We start from the raw sequence: 15,889 nt of genomic DNA on the forward strand, positions 1-15,889 counted from the left end.
AGCAAACATTTCTGTAGAAGCTACTATGTCCTAAGCATTGTTGGGAATATCATAAAATAATGAGAGCTCGTGTAACATTCATTCTTTTAAGAGCTACATATATATTAACAATTAATTCTAATAATTCTATGAAGTAGAGATATTACAGGGCAAGGATTTGACTAAAGACCACCTGGCTAGTGGGTTCATGTTGTGAGTACTGCCACTCAAATAAGGTGAGGTACTACTTCTTCATAGACTATTAGGACAGGGAAAAACAATTTAACAATTACAGTAAATGCTACATACTAAGATGGACCTCTAAATCAGTGGGTCATAACAGAAGGGGTAATACCTGAATTCCAAAGGAATTAGCTAGATGAACACTGGGTAAAAGCAACCCCTAGGCAGCATAAAGGCATGAAACAGTCATTCACACATTCAATTCTACAACTATTCCTTGAGTGCCTACTATGTGCCAGGCAGTATTCTAGACACTCAGGATATATATTTGGGGTTGTGTGGGGCAGGAGGGAAGATCCTTGCCTTCATGGAGCTTAAGAAGACAGGTAAACTTAATAAGTAAATTACATAGTAAGTTAGAAGATAAGTGCTATGGGAAAAAAAGTAGAGTAAAATAAAAAGTATGGGAATGTGGGAGCTGAAGAAGGTTAAAAGTGTTTAATAGAGCGGTCAGGGTAAGACTTGTTGAGAAGGTGTGATCTGAAGAATAGGGAAAAGTATTCTAGGAAGGGGGAACAGAGCAAACACACAGAGTAGGAGTGTGACTAGCATTAAAAGAAAACCAAGAAAGTTAGTATGGTAGAGTGAGAGGAAGAGTAGAAGAGGAAAGCAAACAGCTACTCAGTAAGGACTTGTTCAGCTTCTTTTCTAAATGAAATGAAGAGCAACTGAAGCATTCTGAGTGTGGGGAAAGGGAAGGACATGATCTGACCTATGTTTTAGAAGAACCATTCTGATTACTGTGAATAGACTATAAAGTCCTCGTTAGTACAGTGGTGAGTAAAAAAAAAGAAGGAAAGAAAGAAAATGAGAATAGACTATAGGGGGCATGGGTCTGTGCCAGGAAACCAGTTAGGAAACTGTAGCAAACATCTTTGGCCAGAGATGATGGTGGCAAGGACCAGGATAGTAACAGTAGAGGTGGTGGGAGATGATCAAATTCTGAATATATTTTGAAGTAGATATGGCAGGATTTCCTGACAGACTATGGGGTATGAAAGAAAGAGAGGAATAAAGGATGACTCTAAGGTTTTTAATTAAACAAATGAAAGGATGGAGTGCCATCAACTGAGATGGGAAAATTGAGTATTGAGCAAGTTTGAAGGGAGAATCTGGAGTTCAGTTTAGACATGTTAAGTTTAAGACATTGATTAGACAGCTAAGTAGAGATTTTAAATGAACAACTGGATATAGAATTATGAAAGTCAAGAGAGAAGTCTGGCTGGAGATTTAAATTTGAAAGCCATCATCATACAGAGGGTATGTAAAATCCATGGGATTGGATAAGATTACCAAGGGACTGTACATACACAAGAAGAGAAGGATCACAAACTGAGCCCTCAAGCACTTCCATATTAAGAGACTAGAGAGGAAAGGAATAATAACAAAGGAGACTGAGAAGGAATAACTAGCTATGGGTGTAATATCCTAAAAGTCAAGTGAAAAAATTTTTCAGAGAAGGAAGCAATCAATTGGCAAATGTTGCTGATAAGTCAAAAAAGATAAAAATTGAGAAATGATCATTGGATTTAGTAATGTGGAGGTTTACTGACATTGATGATACAAGTTTTGACATATTGATGGGGTAAAAGCCTAGTTAGTGTGAGGTAAGGAGAAACAGAAATTGAAAATAGTGAATACAGATAATTCTTACAAGAAGTTTTACTGCAAAACAGAGCAAAAAATAGCTGGGAGTGGAAGTTGTATCAGATTTTTCTTTAAAATGGGAGAAATAAAAGCATGCTTGATTCATTAGAAAATGAAAAATTGGTAATTTAGGAGGAACAGAGAAAAACTGCTAGACAAGAAGGAAAACTAATAGACAAGAAGAACTAATAGAGAAAAACTAATAGAGAAGAAGGGATGGGACTGAATACACATGAAGAAAATGACTTTAGATAAGAACATAGAAAATTCCAAAATTCCTTTATGAAAGCAGGCAGCAGCCAAGGTGCAGTGGCTCACACCTTTAATCTCAGCACTTTGGAACACCTGAGGTGGGAGGATCACTTGAGCCCAGGAGTTCAAGACCCCTCTAGGCAACACAATGAGACTCCATCTCTATTAAAAAAAAAAAAAAAAAAAAAAAACATTAAAAACCAGCCAAGCATGGTGGTATGTGCTTGTAGTCTCAACTACTTGTGAGGCCAAGGCAGGAGAATTGATTAACCCCAGGAGTTGGAGGCTGCAGTGAGCTATGATCATGCCACTTTGCGCTTTAGCCTGAGAGAGGGAGCAAGACCCTATCTCTTAAAAAACAAACAAAAAAACAAAAAAAAAAACGACAAGCCACAAGGCAGAATATGTGAGTACAGGTGATAGATAATGATAGAAGTGTGTAGAAGTTCTCTTTTGATTGCTTCAGAATTCTCAAAAAGTTATAAGCAAAATCACTAGCTGAGAGTACTGTGGTAGTCTGAGGAGAGAGGTAAGAGGTAGTCTAGGAAAGTGGGAGAGTTGAATGGAGTAGGGAAGTTTATCCCAGGAACTACAAATAATTCAGTATAGCTAAAGCAATGATTTCAGAAAAGTCTGGACTTCTGTAATGATGCATCTCTCTACTCAGAAGAGTACAAGCATCTAGAAGCCACAATCTAAGTATATTCATCTTTGGTTCTCTAGCACTCAAGATAATGACTGGCACATAGCAGGTCCTTAATAAATGAATGTTGAATGATCAAATAAGCAAGCCACCCTTTCATAAAGCACAGGGCCTTTATTTATCCACCCAATCTGGCAATAATTCCCATATATGAAAGTCTGGTCAGAGACCAACTCCTGAAGGAAATTTTCTTTGCCTAAATGAAAAAAGATAGAATTACCTTCACATGATTCAAACAATACAAGTTTTCCAAAATGAGGTATATAAATTCATTAGGGTATCTCGGTACTGAAAAACTAAACCAGATCAACCCCTCACTTTATAGATGAGGAAAATGAGGCCAAGAGGCGTACTCAAGGTCAATCTACTATTCAAATAGCTTCAATCGAAGGCATCACAAATTCTACAGATAGAAAAGCCAAAAACAAAAACAAAAAAGCTTACTTTGCCATGTTTTTCCTTCATGGCATTACTTTGGTTGTCTGTTTCTGTCTTCTTGGTATCATCTTTTGGTTGGTCTGCCTTAGCTTTGTTTTCCTCAGCAATTGAGTTTTTCTCAGTTGCACTACTTGAATTATATTCCCACTTCACAAACTTCTCTTCTACTATGCCCTTCAGCTGAAAGTCATCCATTCTTTTTGGGTCAAAGCCTTCAATCTATATGAAAAGGCATTCCAAATTGGTAGTGGAAAAATTATTTAAAAAAAAAAAAAAAAGATAGACAAACCAGAATTCCAGCTTAAAATGTTTAAGCAGAACACTGTGCAAGAGCAAACTACATATATACATGCACATATACATCACAAATTCATGCTTACCCAACTTCCAAGTAAGCAAGGAAGAAGAGGGGGTTTTCTTTGTTGTAGAAAAAACATCACCATTAAAGCAAAACAGTAAGAAGGGATTCCACCATCAGTTTGGGAGTCAATATAACACAACTGCAAAATGAAGGGGGGAGAGAAGTACCACCACTTAGCTTCTTTTAATTTTCACAATAAAAATAGCTTGTTTTTACTACCCTAAGCATTGTAAAAAGTGCAAACAACAAAGAAAAATATAAGGAATGACCAGAAATTATCACTAACTAGAAATAAAAAACATTAACATGTTGTTCTTTTCACTCATTTTTTATGCATAAAAAGATACATAGATATTTTAGTTAAATGGAGTTATATTGTATGTAGTGCTTTTACTGTGGACACCTTTTAAAAATATTTTTCTCAGGCCAGGCACAGTGGCTCCCACTTGTAATCCCAGTACTTTGAGGAGCCAAGACAGGAGGATCACCTGAGGCCAGGAGTTCAAGACCATGCTAGGTAACATAGCAATATCCCATCTCTTAAAAAAAAATTATTTTTAATTAGCCAGGCATGGTGGTGCACCTGTAGTCCCAGCCACTTGGGAGGCTGAGACAGGAGGATCACTTGAGACCAGGAATTCAATGTTGCAGTAAGCAATGATTGCGCCACTGCACTCTACCCTGGGCAATAGAGTACAACCTCTTAAAAATATATATATATTTTTTCTTTATCTCATCTGCCTCAATTATTAACAACCTTCTATGTACTCTTCCATGCCTTTGTCTATAACTCAAATAACCATATACAATATATATATATACATGTCTTCTTTTTTTGAGACAGGATGATGGACTCCTGGGCTCAAGCAATCCTCTTCCTCAGCCTACTGAATAACTGGGACTACAGACATGCATGAGCACACTCGACTAGTTTTTACAATTTTTTAACAGATGGGATTGTCACTATGTTGTTCAGGCCAGTCTCAAATTCCTGATCGCAAGCAATCCTCCCACCTCATCTTCCAAAGTGCTGAGATTACAGGTATGAGCCACCATGCCCAGCCTAAAAATATCTTTTCTAAAGAAGCTGGGTAATTTATTCAACAAACATTTATTGAGAGTGTACTATATTCTGAAACAGTAAAATAAGAGACACTGGGGACCAGAAGTGAATCAATGAAACAGAGTAAAATCTGTGCCCTCAAAGAGTTTATAATCTCATGGAAGAAAACAGATTGTAAACAAATAAATATATGTATGGCAGGTGGTAGTAAATGCTATGAAAAAATAAAGCAAGGTAAAGGCAGGGAAAATGATAGAGGAAATGCTATTTTACATGGTGGGGGAGGTGGCATGCAGCAGGAGGTGAGTGAGCCAAGAGCAAGTGAACCTAAGCTTCATCTGTATTTACTGCCACTCCCCATCACTGGCATTACCACCTGAGTTCCACCTGCGCACGCGCACACATCCGTGGAAAAATCGTCTTCCATGAAACTGGTCCCTGGTGCCAAAAACATTGGGGACCGGTGCTCTAGGTAACTACAATAAGGTGAAATTTGAGCAGAAACTTGAAAAAAGTAAGCATAGAACATTCTGGATACCTAAGGTAAGAATATTCTAGATGAAGGAAATGGCAAATACAAGGTCTTGAGTATAAAGAAGCCCCAACCTCATGCTTTCTGACTATTCCTTACTTTTCAAGCTGTACTCATCAAGCTGGTGCTGCTCTAAGCATATGAGGAGGGCAGGGAGGGGATCCTCTAATCAGAGTCCAAAAAAAAAATTCCAAAGAGAATCCTCTGGCTGTTTTTGCTCTGAAATTATCATTCTGCCACCACATTCTTTTTATTTTATTTTATTTTATTTTAATTTAATTTTTTTTTTTTTGAGACAGAGTCTCGCTCTGTCACCTGGGCTAGAGTGCCGTGGCATCAGCCTAGCTCACAGCAACCTCAAACTCCTGGGCTCAAGCAATCCTTCTGCCTCAGCCCCCCAAGTAGCTGGGACTACAGGCATGTGCCACCATGCTCAGATAATTTTTTGTATATATTTTTAGTTGGCCAATTAATTTCTTTCTATTTTTAGTGGAGAAGGGGTCTCGTTCTTGCTCAGGCTGGTTTAGAACTGCTGACCTTGAGCGATCCACCCGCCTCAGCCTCCCAGAATGCTAGTAGTACAGGCGTGAGCCACCGCGCCCGGCCTACCACCACCTTCTTAATCAGTTTTCTGAAAAGACTGAGAATTTACTCATGACTAATCTAACAAGTGATGAATACTATACTGTTATGGTAAGAACACACACACATAAAAATCTCTCTCTCTCTGATGACTTGGACTGATACTGGTAATTACTTAACCATTCCTTCTCCCTACCCCCACATCAAAGATATGAGCACAGGACAGCCACAGCCTTTAGATATATAAATTAATTCCAATTTAAGAAATTTAGATAACTAATCCCCCATTCAGAAAATGCTGCAGGTTATCAATGATATAGAAGATAGTATCATTCTCACAGATTGGAAAAAAATATGCCAACAAAAGAAACTTAACTTACATACCATATTGTATAACGTTACAACTTTAACTTATAAGAGTGAAAACTTGAGCCTCATATATTAAGATATAAAAGAGAACATTTTGGCCAGGTGCGGTGGCTCACGCCTGTAATCCTAGCACTCTGGGAGGCCGAGGTGGGAGGATTGCTCGAGGCCAGGAGTTCGAAACCAGCCTGAGCAAGAGCAAGATCCCGTCTCTACTATAAATAGAAAGAAATTAATTGGCCAACTAATATATACAGAAAAAATTAGCTGGCCATGGTGGCGCATGTCTGTAGTCCCAGCTACTTGGGAGGCTGAGGCAGAAGGATTGCTTGAGCCCAGGAGTTTGAGGTTGCTGTGAGCTAGGCTGATGCCACGGCACTCTAGTCTAGGTGACAGAGCGAGACTCTGTCTCAAAAAAAAAAAAAAAAGAGAACATTTCTATAGTATATAAGAAGAGAATAAATTATGACAATTAAAAATTCCAAAATATATCTGTAAGTCTATATGGCTTTGAGACTTTATTCTGATGTCCATTAACTGGAACCTGCCACACCTCTCTGTCTGGCACAGATAATTACTTTGTCCCACATGTTACAATTTATGTTACATGTCAGTGCAAGAAAAAACCTGACTGTGAAGATTAAATACTTTTCCTTCTGTTTCACTTACCTTAGCCCAGTAGCGAAAGGCTAACACCAAGGGAGTAAAGACAGGTTCCATTTTGCCAAGAGCAGCAAGTAAATCAGTAGTGAGGCATGCCATATCATTTCCTGCACTTACTCTACAAAGTAAACCACTGTGAATGAGAAAAAAAGCAAATTTCACTGTATTAATACCTTAAAAAGCAGTATACTTCAAGTCCTATGGCTGCTACCCTTTCCAGTCACCATATTTTAATACAGTACCTTAAAAGTCATAATAAATAAATGTTTTAATAAGCTTAGAGGTAAATAAAAACTATATATAATTTCTATTACTAATGTTCCACATAAATTATATAAAGATACTTTGTGTGTGTGTTTTAGTTTATTTTTTTAAGAGGCAGGATCTAGCTCTGTTGCCCAGACTGGAATGCAGTAGCCTAATCATACCTTGCTATAACCTTGAATTCCTGACCTCAAGTGATCCTCTTGTCTCAGCCTCCCAAGTAGCTGGGACTATAGGCACATGCCACCATGCCCAGCAGAAAGATGTCTTTAATGTTCATTTATACTTCAGAAATAAATTTCAACCTCATTTAGTATTCAAGTTCATGAGAAATTAATTTCAAAAACAGCATTATGAATCACCAAAATTTGATTTATATAAAAGGACATTGATCTACTCAATGTCAAATAGTGCAACATCATTTCCTAGTTCATTCTTTTTGCTTTACACATAAGAAAAGCAAAAAATGAAATAATAAACTAGCTAGCTATACTTCTTTTTTTTTTTTTTAGACAGAGTCTCGCTTTGTTGCCCAGGCTAGAGTGAGTGCCGCGGCATCAGCCTAGCTCACAGCAACCTCAAACTCCTGGACTCAAGCGATCCTCCTGCCTCAGCCTCCCGAGTAGCTGGGACTACAGGCATGCGCCACCATGCCCGGCTAATTTTTTCTATATATATATTAGTTGGCCAATTAATTTCTTTTTATTTATGGTAGAGACGGGGTCTCGCTCTTGCTCAGGCTGGTTTCGAACCCCTGACCTTGAGCAATCCGCCCGCCTCGGCCTCCCAGAGTGCTAGGATTACAGGCGTGAGCCACCGCACCCGGCCTTATATTTCTTAATTTTTCCTATTCCAAGCTTTCATGATTTTATTGATGTTATTTTCAGATTAAAGATTAGAAAGGTTTACATATTAATGCTCAGGTTATAGTTATACGTAAGTGAAAACTACAGCTACCTTAAATGGGGTGACAGAGTGTAACAGAGATATTTTGGAAGCAGGAAGAAGAATGAATCTGAGGTTGCCATACAGAGGCAATTTGACACAATGTGGTGGAAAAAAACATTAGAAGTCAGACTGCCTCTTTTCCAATTCTAATTTTCCCTTAAAAAGTGAATTGGACAATTTGGATTAACCACTCCAGGTCTCAATTTTCTAATTTAGAAAGTAAGGAATTTAACTAGATCTCCACAGACTCTTCTAGCTTTGAATAAGAAAATAAAACAATCTTAAAATGTAAGAAATAAAAGTTAATCAATAAAGGAATACTTTATCATTTCTGTATTGTTTCTATGCCTCCCATACTGACTTCAGATAGAATTATTTTAGTTTCCTTTTGCAAACGCACTTTGCTCTCAGTCCTACAGACATCAGACTTGACAGACAAGATCAGACTTCAATGACTCATTTCTTTTCAATGAACTAAAAACTAGATTCTAACAGACTGAAATTCTTGGGAAGAAGGGTTATTTCTTATTTATGTTTGTATCCCTGGAGCAAAGCAGTACCTACATATACATAAATGCTCGATACTGTTGGGTGAGTGAATGAACTTGAGGGAAAAAAATGAAAGTTTTACCTACATTGTTTTATTTTCAACTATCTGGTAATTCTATTTCTTATTCACATGCATTTGATGAGCTTGCTACTTTTAATGAATAGAAACTAGCTTAGTCATATTAATCCAGTAAGAAATCTAAAACAAAACTTTTCTCTCTTATAGATAGTTCACTGCAAATTTGGTTGTTTGGGGTTTGGTTTTTTTTATAATATTTTCTCTTCATTATTACCAACCTTTTCCGATCTTTGCACACCACAACAGGAACTTTAGCATGAAAGTCAGATTCCACATCTACATATAATACTAATGAGAAAAAAAAGTAAGCTAATGTCAATATCTTTAAAATATTTACTGTATGGTAAACATTAAGTAATAGTTTCCTTCTAAAAATCACTCGCATTGCTTCTGTGGGATAATGCACTCTTCTCATCATGAGCATCAACCCAATAGAATCTCTTACCTCTCTTGGTGTCATTTGTTATACATGACAAACCACAGGTAGTCCCAAATACTGTCCAAAAATTATAATCACCTTAAGAAGAAAGGCATTAAAATCCCTAAAAGTTTGAATGTTTCCAAGTAAGTAGATCATCTAGTCAAAGTTGTTAAACCTTCACAGATACAGCAAAGAGAGGACATCACTTACTTCTGAAGGTTATTTCCACAGGAGTCATGAAATGAGGACCTATCATGCTTTGATAGTTTAATTCTTTTAAATTATTGGTGCAAGTAGAAGCTAACTCTGTTGGCCATATTTCCTATTAATATATGAAGAGTCTGCCTAATCAAAGCTGCTAAAGGAGGACTAACTAGATGAAGCACATTTATACCCTGGAGTCTTTCTCTGTATCTCCAAGGAAGTCCCATGACTTAATTGTCTAATCTAAATAAAAACAGACAGATTAACATTATTTCATTTGAAATTCAAAGAAAATCTCTCAATAGTACTCATTGGAATGACTTATTCAAAAAACATGTGCTGAAGACCTAAAGCTCAATAAGAGGTTTGGAATACAAACATATAAACAAATAAATCCTGTATCAGGAGAAAGGTCTGTAAAGGATACAATGAGAACATAAAGGAGGAAATAAATTTTTAAATGAAATTGAGTTTTATAAATCTATGTTATATGATTTAAGATGATCTACTTACATATTTTAGTGCAAAAATCATATTTTAAATATTTGTACTAGGTTGATCCTATCTAGTAAGTCTGGAGAGGTAAAAGCTATGTATACCACCTCTTAAGCTTTAAAGTTTTGAGTAATTAGAAACAAGTATGTATAAAGAAAAAAACTATATTAAAATACCTTTATAGTATAAAGGGTACCAAACTCATTCGTTAAAAACTAATTTCTCAGGACAATTGCCAGCAGAAAACTGATAAATAAGAGGGTTGATGGGGCAGGAGGAAAGAAAAAGGTTAAAACTGACATTAAAACCAATAAGAGGGTAAGGCTAAAACCAGGGCTCTCTAAGCCAAACTGCAAATACTTTTGCTAGGTACTTTCAATTCCTAATTTAAAGTAATAAAAACAATCACAGCAGCAAAAATGTAGTAAGAGGTTATCATATATCAAGTACTCTTCTAAAGTATGGCTTAACCTATTTTATCCCTTCAACAACCTTCTCATCAAAAAGACACTACATTATTGCCATTTAACAGACGAAAAAACTAAAGCATTAACACTGAAATAATTTGTCAAAGTACATACAACCAGTAAGTGGCAGAACTAAAATCTGAGCCCAGAAATCTTACTCCAGATCTTGAGCTTAATCTTAAGTATTTAATTTAATACAAGAAAAAACAACAAATTAAAACCAAGAAAATAATCTTGTAGAGTATAATACATGACCTGGGGCCTGGTTTAAAGAATATTATAATTTTTTAATTTTATTTTTAAAGTATTTTTTACCTATATGAATGTCCTGTTTACAAATACAAGCCACATAGACAAGGTACATATAAAAAAATAGGTAGACTCAGTTGATATAAATAAACGATTATCATTGTTTAAAGTGGGGAGAAAAAAAAATATGTACTCAATGCACTTTTATACCAAATCTCTTCCTAAACTGCCTTCATCAACGACCTCCTAATAATTACAGGTTTTCTTTCTTCTTTTACGCAAGAATGCCCATAATATTCAAAGCTAATATTTAAATTACCCCAAAGGCAGCAGTTTTTTACATATCTATTTTAATATGGTACTTTTGACCTGACAGGTATATTTTCTAATATACCTATTAAACAAATATATGTCCACATGTAATACAGTGACTCAGTATGCTAGCAATTTTAGTTTTAACTTGGCTAGCTATATAAAATAACACAATGTATGTACCTTTAGAAAGACAAATTAAAAAAAAAAATGAAAGAAACTCACCATTTTTTTTTAAAATTCCAAGAACTTGTATCAGAAGATCGGGATGATTCATCTAAAAAAGTTTCAAATTAAATCAATAAACTAATTTCAAAGTTTAGGTAGCAAAATATTAGGGAGAACTCAATTCCATTAAAGAGTAACATTTAAATAAAATCATGCTATGTATTTTAAAATAATAAAAACAGAATAGCGTTTTACTTTTATGTCAACAAATTTTGTTCACAGAAGTATAATCTAATTAACGATGCATCACTATTATTTCAGCAACATTCCTAGAATTCATGGGTTCTTAAAGTGAGAAAAAGTTCTCACAGGAAAACAATTTCACAGCAAAACAAATGGAAAAGAAACAAGTTTACCAAATAACTATTAAAAAGAAGTTGTTGAGATAAAAACTTTCAGAAATGGGCAACTTGACCAAAAGGCTTAGAGTAAATTACTACTTTTACGTAACAAGCTTGTCAAACGTTGAAAGTATACTTTGCAGCCACTTGAATAATCACCCATTAATTGGAAAGGAAATGTATCAGACTAGAAATTTTTTTTATTTCAGCATATTATGGGGATACAAATGTTAAGGTTACATATATTGCCCATGACCCCCCCTCCCCAGACTAGAAATTAAAACACCAAATTGTCACCCAAATCAACCCCTTTGAGCATAAACATATTATTCAAAGATTTATAAACATAAAATATTGACTATTTTAAATGTTTTGATATGTCAAATAAGCAATGTTAGCAGTGCTAAACAATATTGATACTATTTCTAATGATACTACTGCTACTTATTAAAAGTACTCATCACGTGCCAGGTACTATATTAAAACACCTGATACATATTATCACATTTAATATAAAATTATTATCCCTGTTTTGAAAATGAGGAAACCAAGGCTCAAAAAGATCAAATAACTTGCTCATCACAGCCAAGATCTGAACCCCAATGTCTGATTTCAAAACTCTTTCCACTTTCAATATTGCATACCAGAAGTAATAACTATTCAACATGCTCAGATATAACCATTTTTCCCCTTTGACTGCCTTCCTCTTTTGCTTCCTTTTTTCCCATAGTAATTTCCAAAAGCAATGATTAGTTATGATGGTAACACTCGGCAAACCAGAGTTTTATATTCCACTATCCCTTCTCTAAAAAGATAATCTATAAAAATTACCAAATTATTGTATTAGGTATTATATAGGAAAGATTCTCTTCTAATTACTTACCTTGGGAGGAAATTTTATATCTATATTAACATCACTACTTTTCAGAGCAAACTTAGTCAGAGACGAGCCATACAACCTAAGTGAACACTCTGGAATAAAGGAAAAACATCAAAAGCGTGAAATGGAGTACAAACATGGGGGCTTTAAAAAAATAAGCAACAGAAAAATTGTATACACTTCATTTCTATATCTTCCCACACTTCTAGTAAAACGATTATACAAGAATGATACCCTTTCTAACTGATCTATAAAATAACGTTTCTCAGTTATAGGGTACAGGAACAGAGAAGGGAGAGAAATTATTCATATAAGTTCAGTGTTTGAACAAAAGTTTGGTAATAGTTCATAGAGAAATGACTGAGAATATGTTTAGCATTCAATATTTAATGTAATGAATGTACTAACCTAGTTATAGCTACTGGCACAAACTACATTTATATTTAGATATTTATGTAAGAAATATCACACTGAATGGGGAAAAGATCACAGATATTCGATGCCAATGATTTTTTAAATAGTAAAGCCAAGTCCACTGATATTGTAAACCTAAAATCCAAAAGACTCTGTGGTTCTCAAGAGTTTATAGAAAAATTAAATAGGAGCAATAATACACTACCTATATCTCTCTCAGACTATCAAATGTGTTATTTCAAAGATCATAATAAGGCAAATTTTAAAAAAGATCTCACCAGAGGACAAGTTGAAAATAACATGATTGGGACTGATCGGGCAGATTTAGTTTCTTAGAAACTTTAAGTTCATGCTCAGTTATATGTATAAAAGTCAACCTTTCAAGCTCACAAAATGTCTGAAAGTCATCCAAGTCATTAAAATCATAAACATTTTATTCCTTTTCTTCCTATAATAATAAACTGTTTTATATATAAATTTAAATTAGAATTCAATATACTTTAGGTAGAAAATCATATTACAGAATTTTTAAATAAAAATACTTCATTTTGCATTTCAATTTTATATTCTTTCTTATAAATCTCAAAATAAATCTATATGAAAATATAATTTATCAACTGTACAAAATCCCTTTGGTGGGAAGAAATAAGTCTTTTAAGATACATTTACTTTAACCCTATATTGATATAAAAAATGACATGGGCTCAGCAAATTTTAGTCAATACATAAATGATTCAAATAAACCTGACCTGACATCCCCTTGCACCAAAAAACAACATTTTTCTAAAGTCCCTACTGAAATAAATTAATTTTTCCCTACCAGCAGGCAATAGGAATTTTATTAAGTGACTATTTGGAATGTTTATACTGAAAACAATATAACTAAAAACTCCATTTAGAAATCAATGACACTGAAAATTATATAATATTTTGAAAAATATAAAATTTGAACACTAAGAAATTATTCTGTATCGAATATTTTGAAAATCTTTTTCTTCCTACCACAAACTTATGCTGTGCCATAAATCTCAATTCTTTTTATTTAAAACATTTCTCCCAAAAAAAGTCATTCATAAAACAATCAAATCTATTTAACTTTTAAGAACAGGAAAAAAGAGAAAGAAAAACATTAAAAAATGTATCCTAGTTCAAGAGGAAACAAGGCGAACAGTTTTATGATTTTAAAAATCAAACATGAACTGTATTTGTACCTGGTAAAAATGTCGTTATAACCTTTGACATTTCCTCCACAATTTCCTGGCGAACTCTGAGGTCATCATCTGTTATTCCTTGCTCTTTTGCTAATTCAATAACTGCAACACTTAAAGCAGCCAAGTGGGCAGGGGAAGGAGGAGGCAGAGAACGAAGCTCACTTTCTTCCTGTTTTTCCTATTAGTGTTAACATTTCACAATAATGACAAAAAAATTCTATTTTAATATCCTTACATTTAGCAGGGAAGAACAGAAACAAATTAACTCAACAAATATTCACCTATGCACCAGATGTAAGCCATATATGATACAGAAGTGAACAAAAGAAACTGATACTGCCTTTGTGAAGAAGGTCTAGTGAACAAAAGAAACTGATACTGCCTTTGTGAAGAAGGTCTCCAAGAATGCGGCATGGACGACAGGGGTGGCTGCTATTAACTTCTTAAAATTTGTTTTACTGTACTGTCTACATAAATTCTGAAATGCTACACCAAAGCCAAGATACCATAAATACAACACTTAGCTGACAATTCTGTTGCACCAAGGAAGATTGTCTCAGATGTAGCAAAAAGTCTTGAATCGTATCTAATCAGCATATACAGTATCAGATTAAATGGTCACAGGAAGACTTCCTGGACTCCACCACATTGCCTAGTATTTACAATTGATTTCTCGTTATTTTAGCAAACCGAAGTTATACAAAATATTCAAGAAATCTCCATTCTGCTAAAAGATTGAAAGTCCATTTAAACCAAGGAGCTAAAAAGGGACTATGTTATATATACACAATGACTTTTATAAATTATTTTTCTGATTATGAAAAGATGCCATTTACAAAATATAAAATATAAAGGAAAATACAAAGGAGAAAATCACCCACAATCTCAAATCCTACTATCTACTTCATTTTTTAACATATCTGAGACCATACTGTTTCTTTCATTTAGTATTATAAGCATTTTCTGATAACACTTTGCAGTCAAGAAACAATCTCTGGCCGGGCATGGTAGCTCATGCCTGTAATTCCAACACTTTGGGAGACCAAGGCAGGAGGAATCCCTGGAGCCCAGGAGTTCAAGACCAGCCTGGGCAAGATAATGAGACTCCTGTCTCTACAAAAAATTTTTAAAAATTAGCCAGGAGTGATGACGCACGTCTGTAGTCCTAACTACTCAACTTGGCAGAAGTGGGAGGATCACTTGAAACCAGGAGTTTGAGGCTGCAGTGAGCTGTGATTACTCTACTGCACTCCAGCCTGGGCAACAGAGAGACCTTGTCTCTTAAAAAAGGAAAAAAAGAAATACTCTCTCATCTTTTGAGACATGATGCTCCCATCAGATATAATAGCTAAAACTAGCTCGTTTCCCCACACACTCACTCCAATATAGTTAAGTAAAGACTTGGGTCCACATTGATTTTCACTGTTACCATATTCAGTCTTAACATAAGCAAAACTTACCCAGGTGCAGAGTTATCAAACATGGGGGGGATAAGTAAACCTCATTTCTATAAATTTCTGTGACCATTTCTGGGATTTTTAATTATAATCTAAATCTTGGGAGAGCATCTAAGTTTTCAGGACTACTTTTTTAGGATTCATCCAACAGATTAATAGCAACAGACAATGAAACAATAATAAGAGATCAACGTGCTACAAAATTATGTTTATATACATGGAAGTACCACAAAATGCTCTGAATTATATTGCTAATAAAAGACAATTAAGGAACAAACTCCTCCCCCTAAGCTATTAATAAGCCTATCCTACTTCCTTTAGGATTATTGTTCCATCAAACACTCTCACTGATATCCTATCATTGACCATCCTCTTATCTTCCTGATATCCTCTATATTGCCTGTCACATACATTACCAATCAAGTCCCTGCCCTCATTTTTTATTTATTTATTTATTTATTTATTTATTCATTCATTCATTCATTCATTCATTCATTCATTCATTCATTCATTCATTTATTTATTTTTTGAGACAGTCTCC

General features: G+C 34.8%; 1 protein-coding gene across 10 annotated transcripts in view; it reads right to left on the minus strand.

The window, feature by feature from the left end:
- TUT4 (terminal uridylyl transferase 4) overlaps positions 1–15,889 on the minus strand; it is a 113,884-nt gene that overhangs the window by 42,636 nt on the left and 55,359 nt on the right. For all 10 annotated transcript variants that reach the window (XR_012915300.1, XM_075998398.1, XM_075998415.1 and 7 more), the window contains 7 exons: positions 13,892–14,069; positions 12,270–12,358; positions 11,043–11,094; positions 8,888–8,957; positions 6,836–6,962; positions 3,643–3,762; positions 3,269–3,481 (listed from right to left, as the gene is read on the minus strand). Coding sequence is in view for 9 of the 10 variants with exons in the window: in XM_075998398.1 (XP_075854513.1) it covers positions 3,269–3,481; positions 3,643–3,762; positions 6,836–6,962; positions 8,888–8,957; positions 11,043–11,094; positions 12,270–12,358; positions 13,892–14,069 (849 nt within the window). In the remaining variant the exon portion in view is untranslated. The remainder of the gene's footprint in view (positions 1–3,268; positions 3,482–3,642; positions 3,763–6,835; positions 6,963–8,887; positions 8,958–11,042; positions 11,095–12,269; positions 12,359–13,891; positions 14,070–15,889) is intronic.

Source organism: Microcebus murinus, chromosome 2 (assembly GCF_040939455.1).
Source record: "Microcebus murinus isolate Inina chromosome 2, M.murinus_Inina_mat1.0, whole genome shotgun sequence".
NCBI classification, from domain to species: Eukaryota; Metazoa; Chordata; class Mammalia; order Primates; family Cheirogaleidae; genus Microcebus; species Microcebus murinus.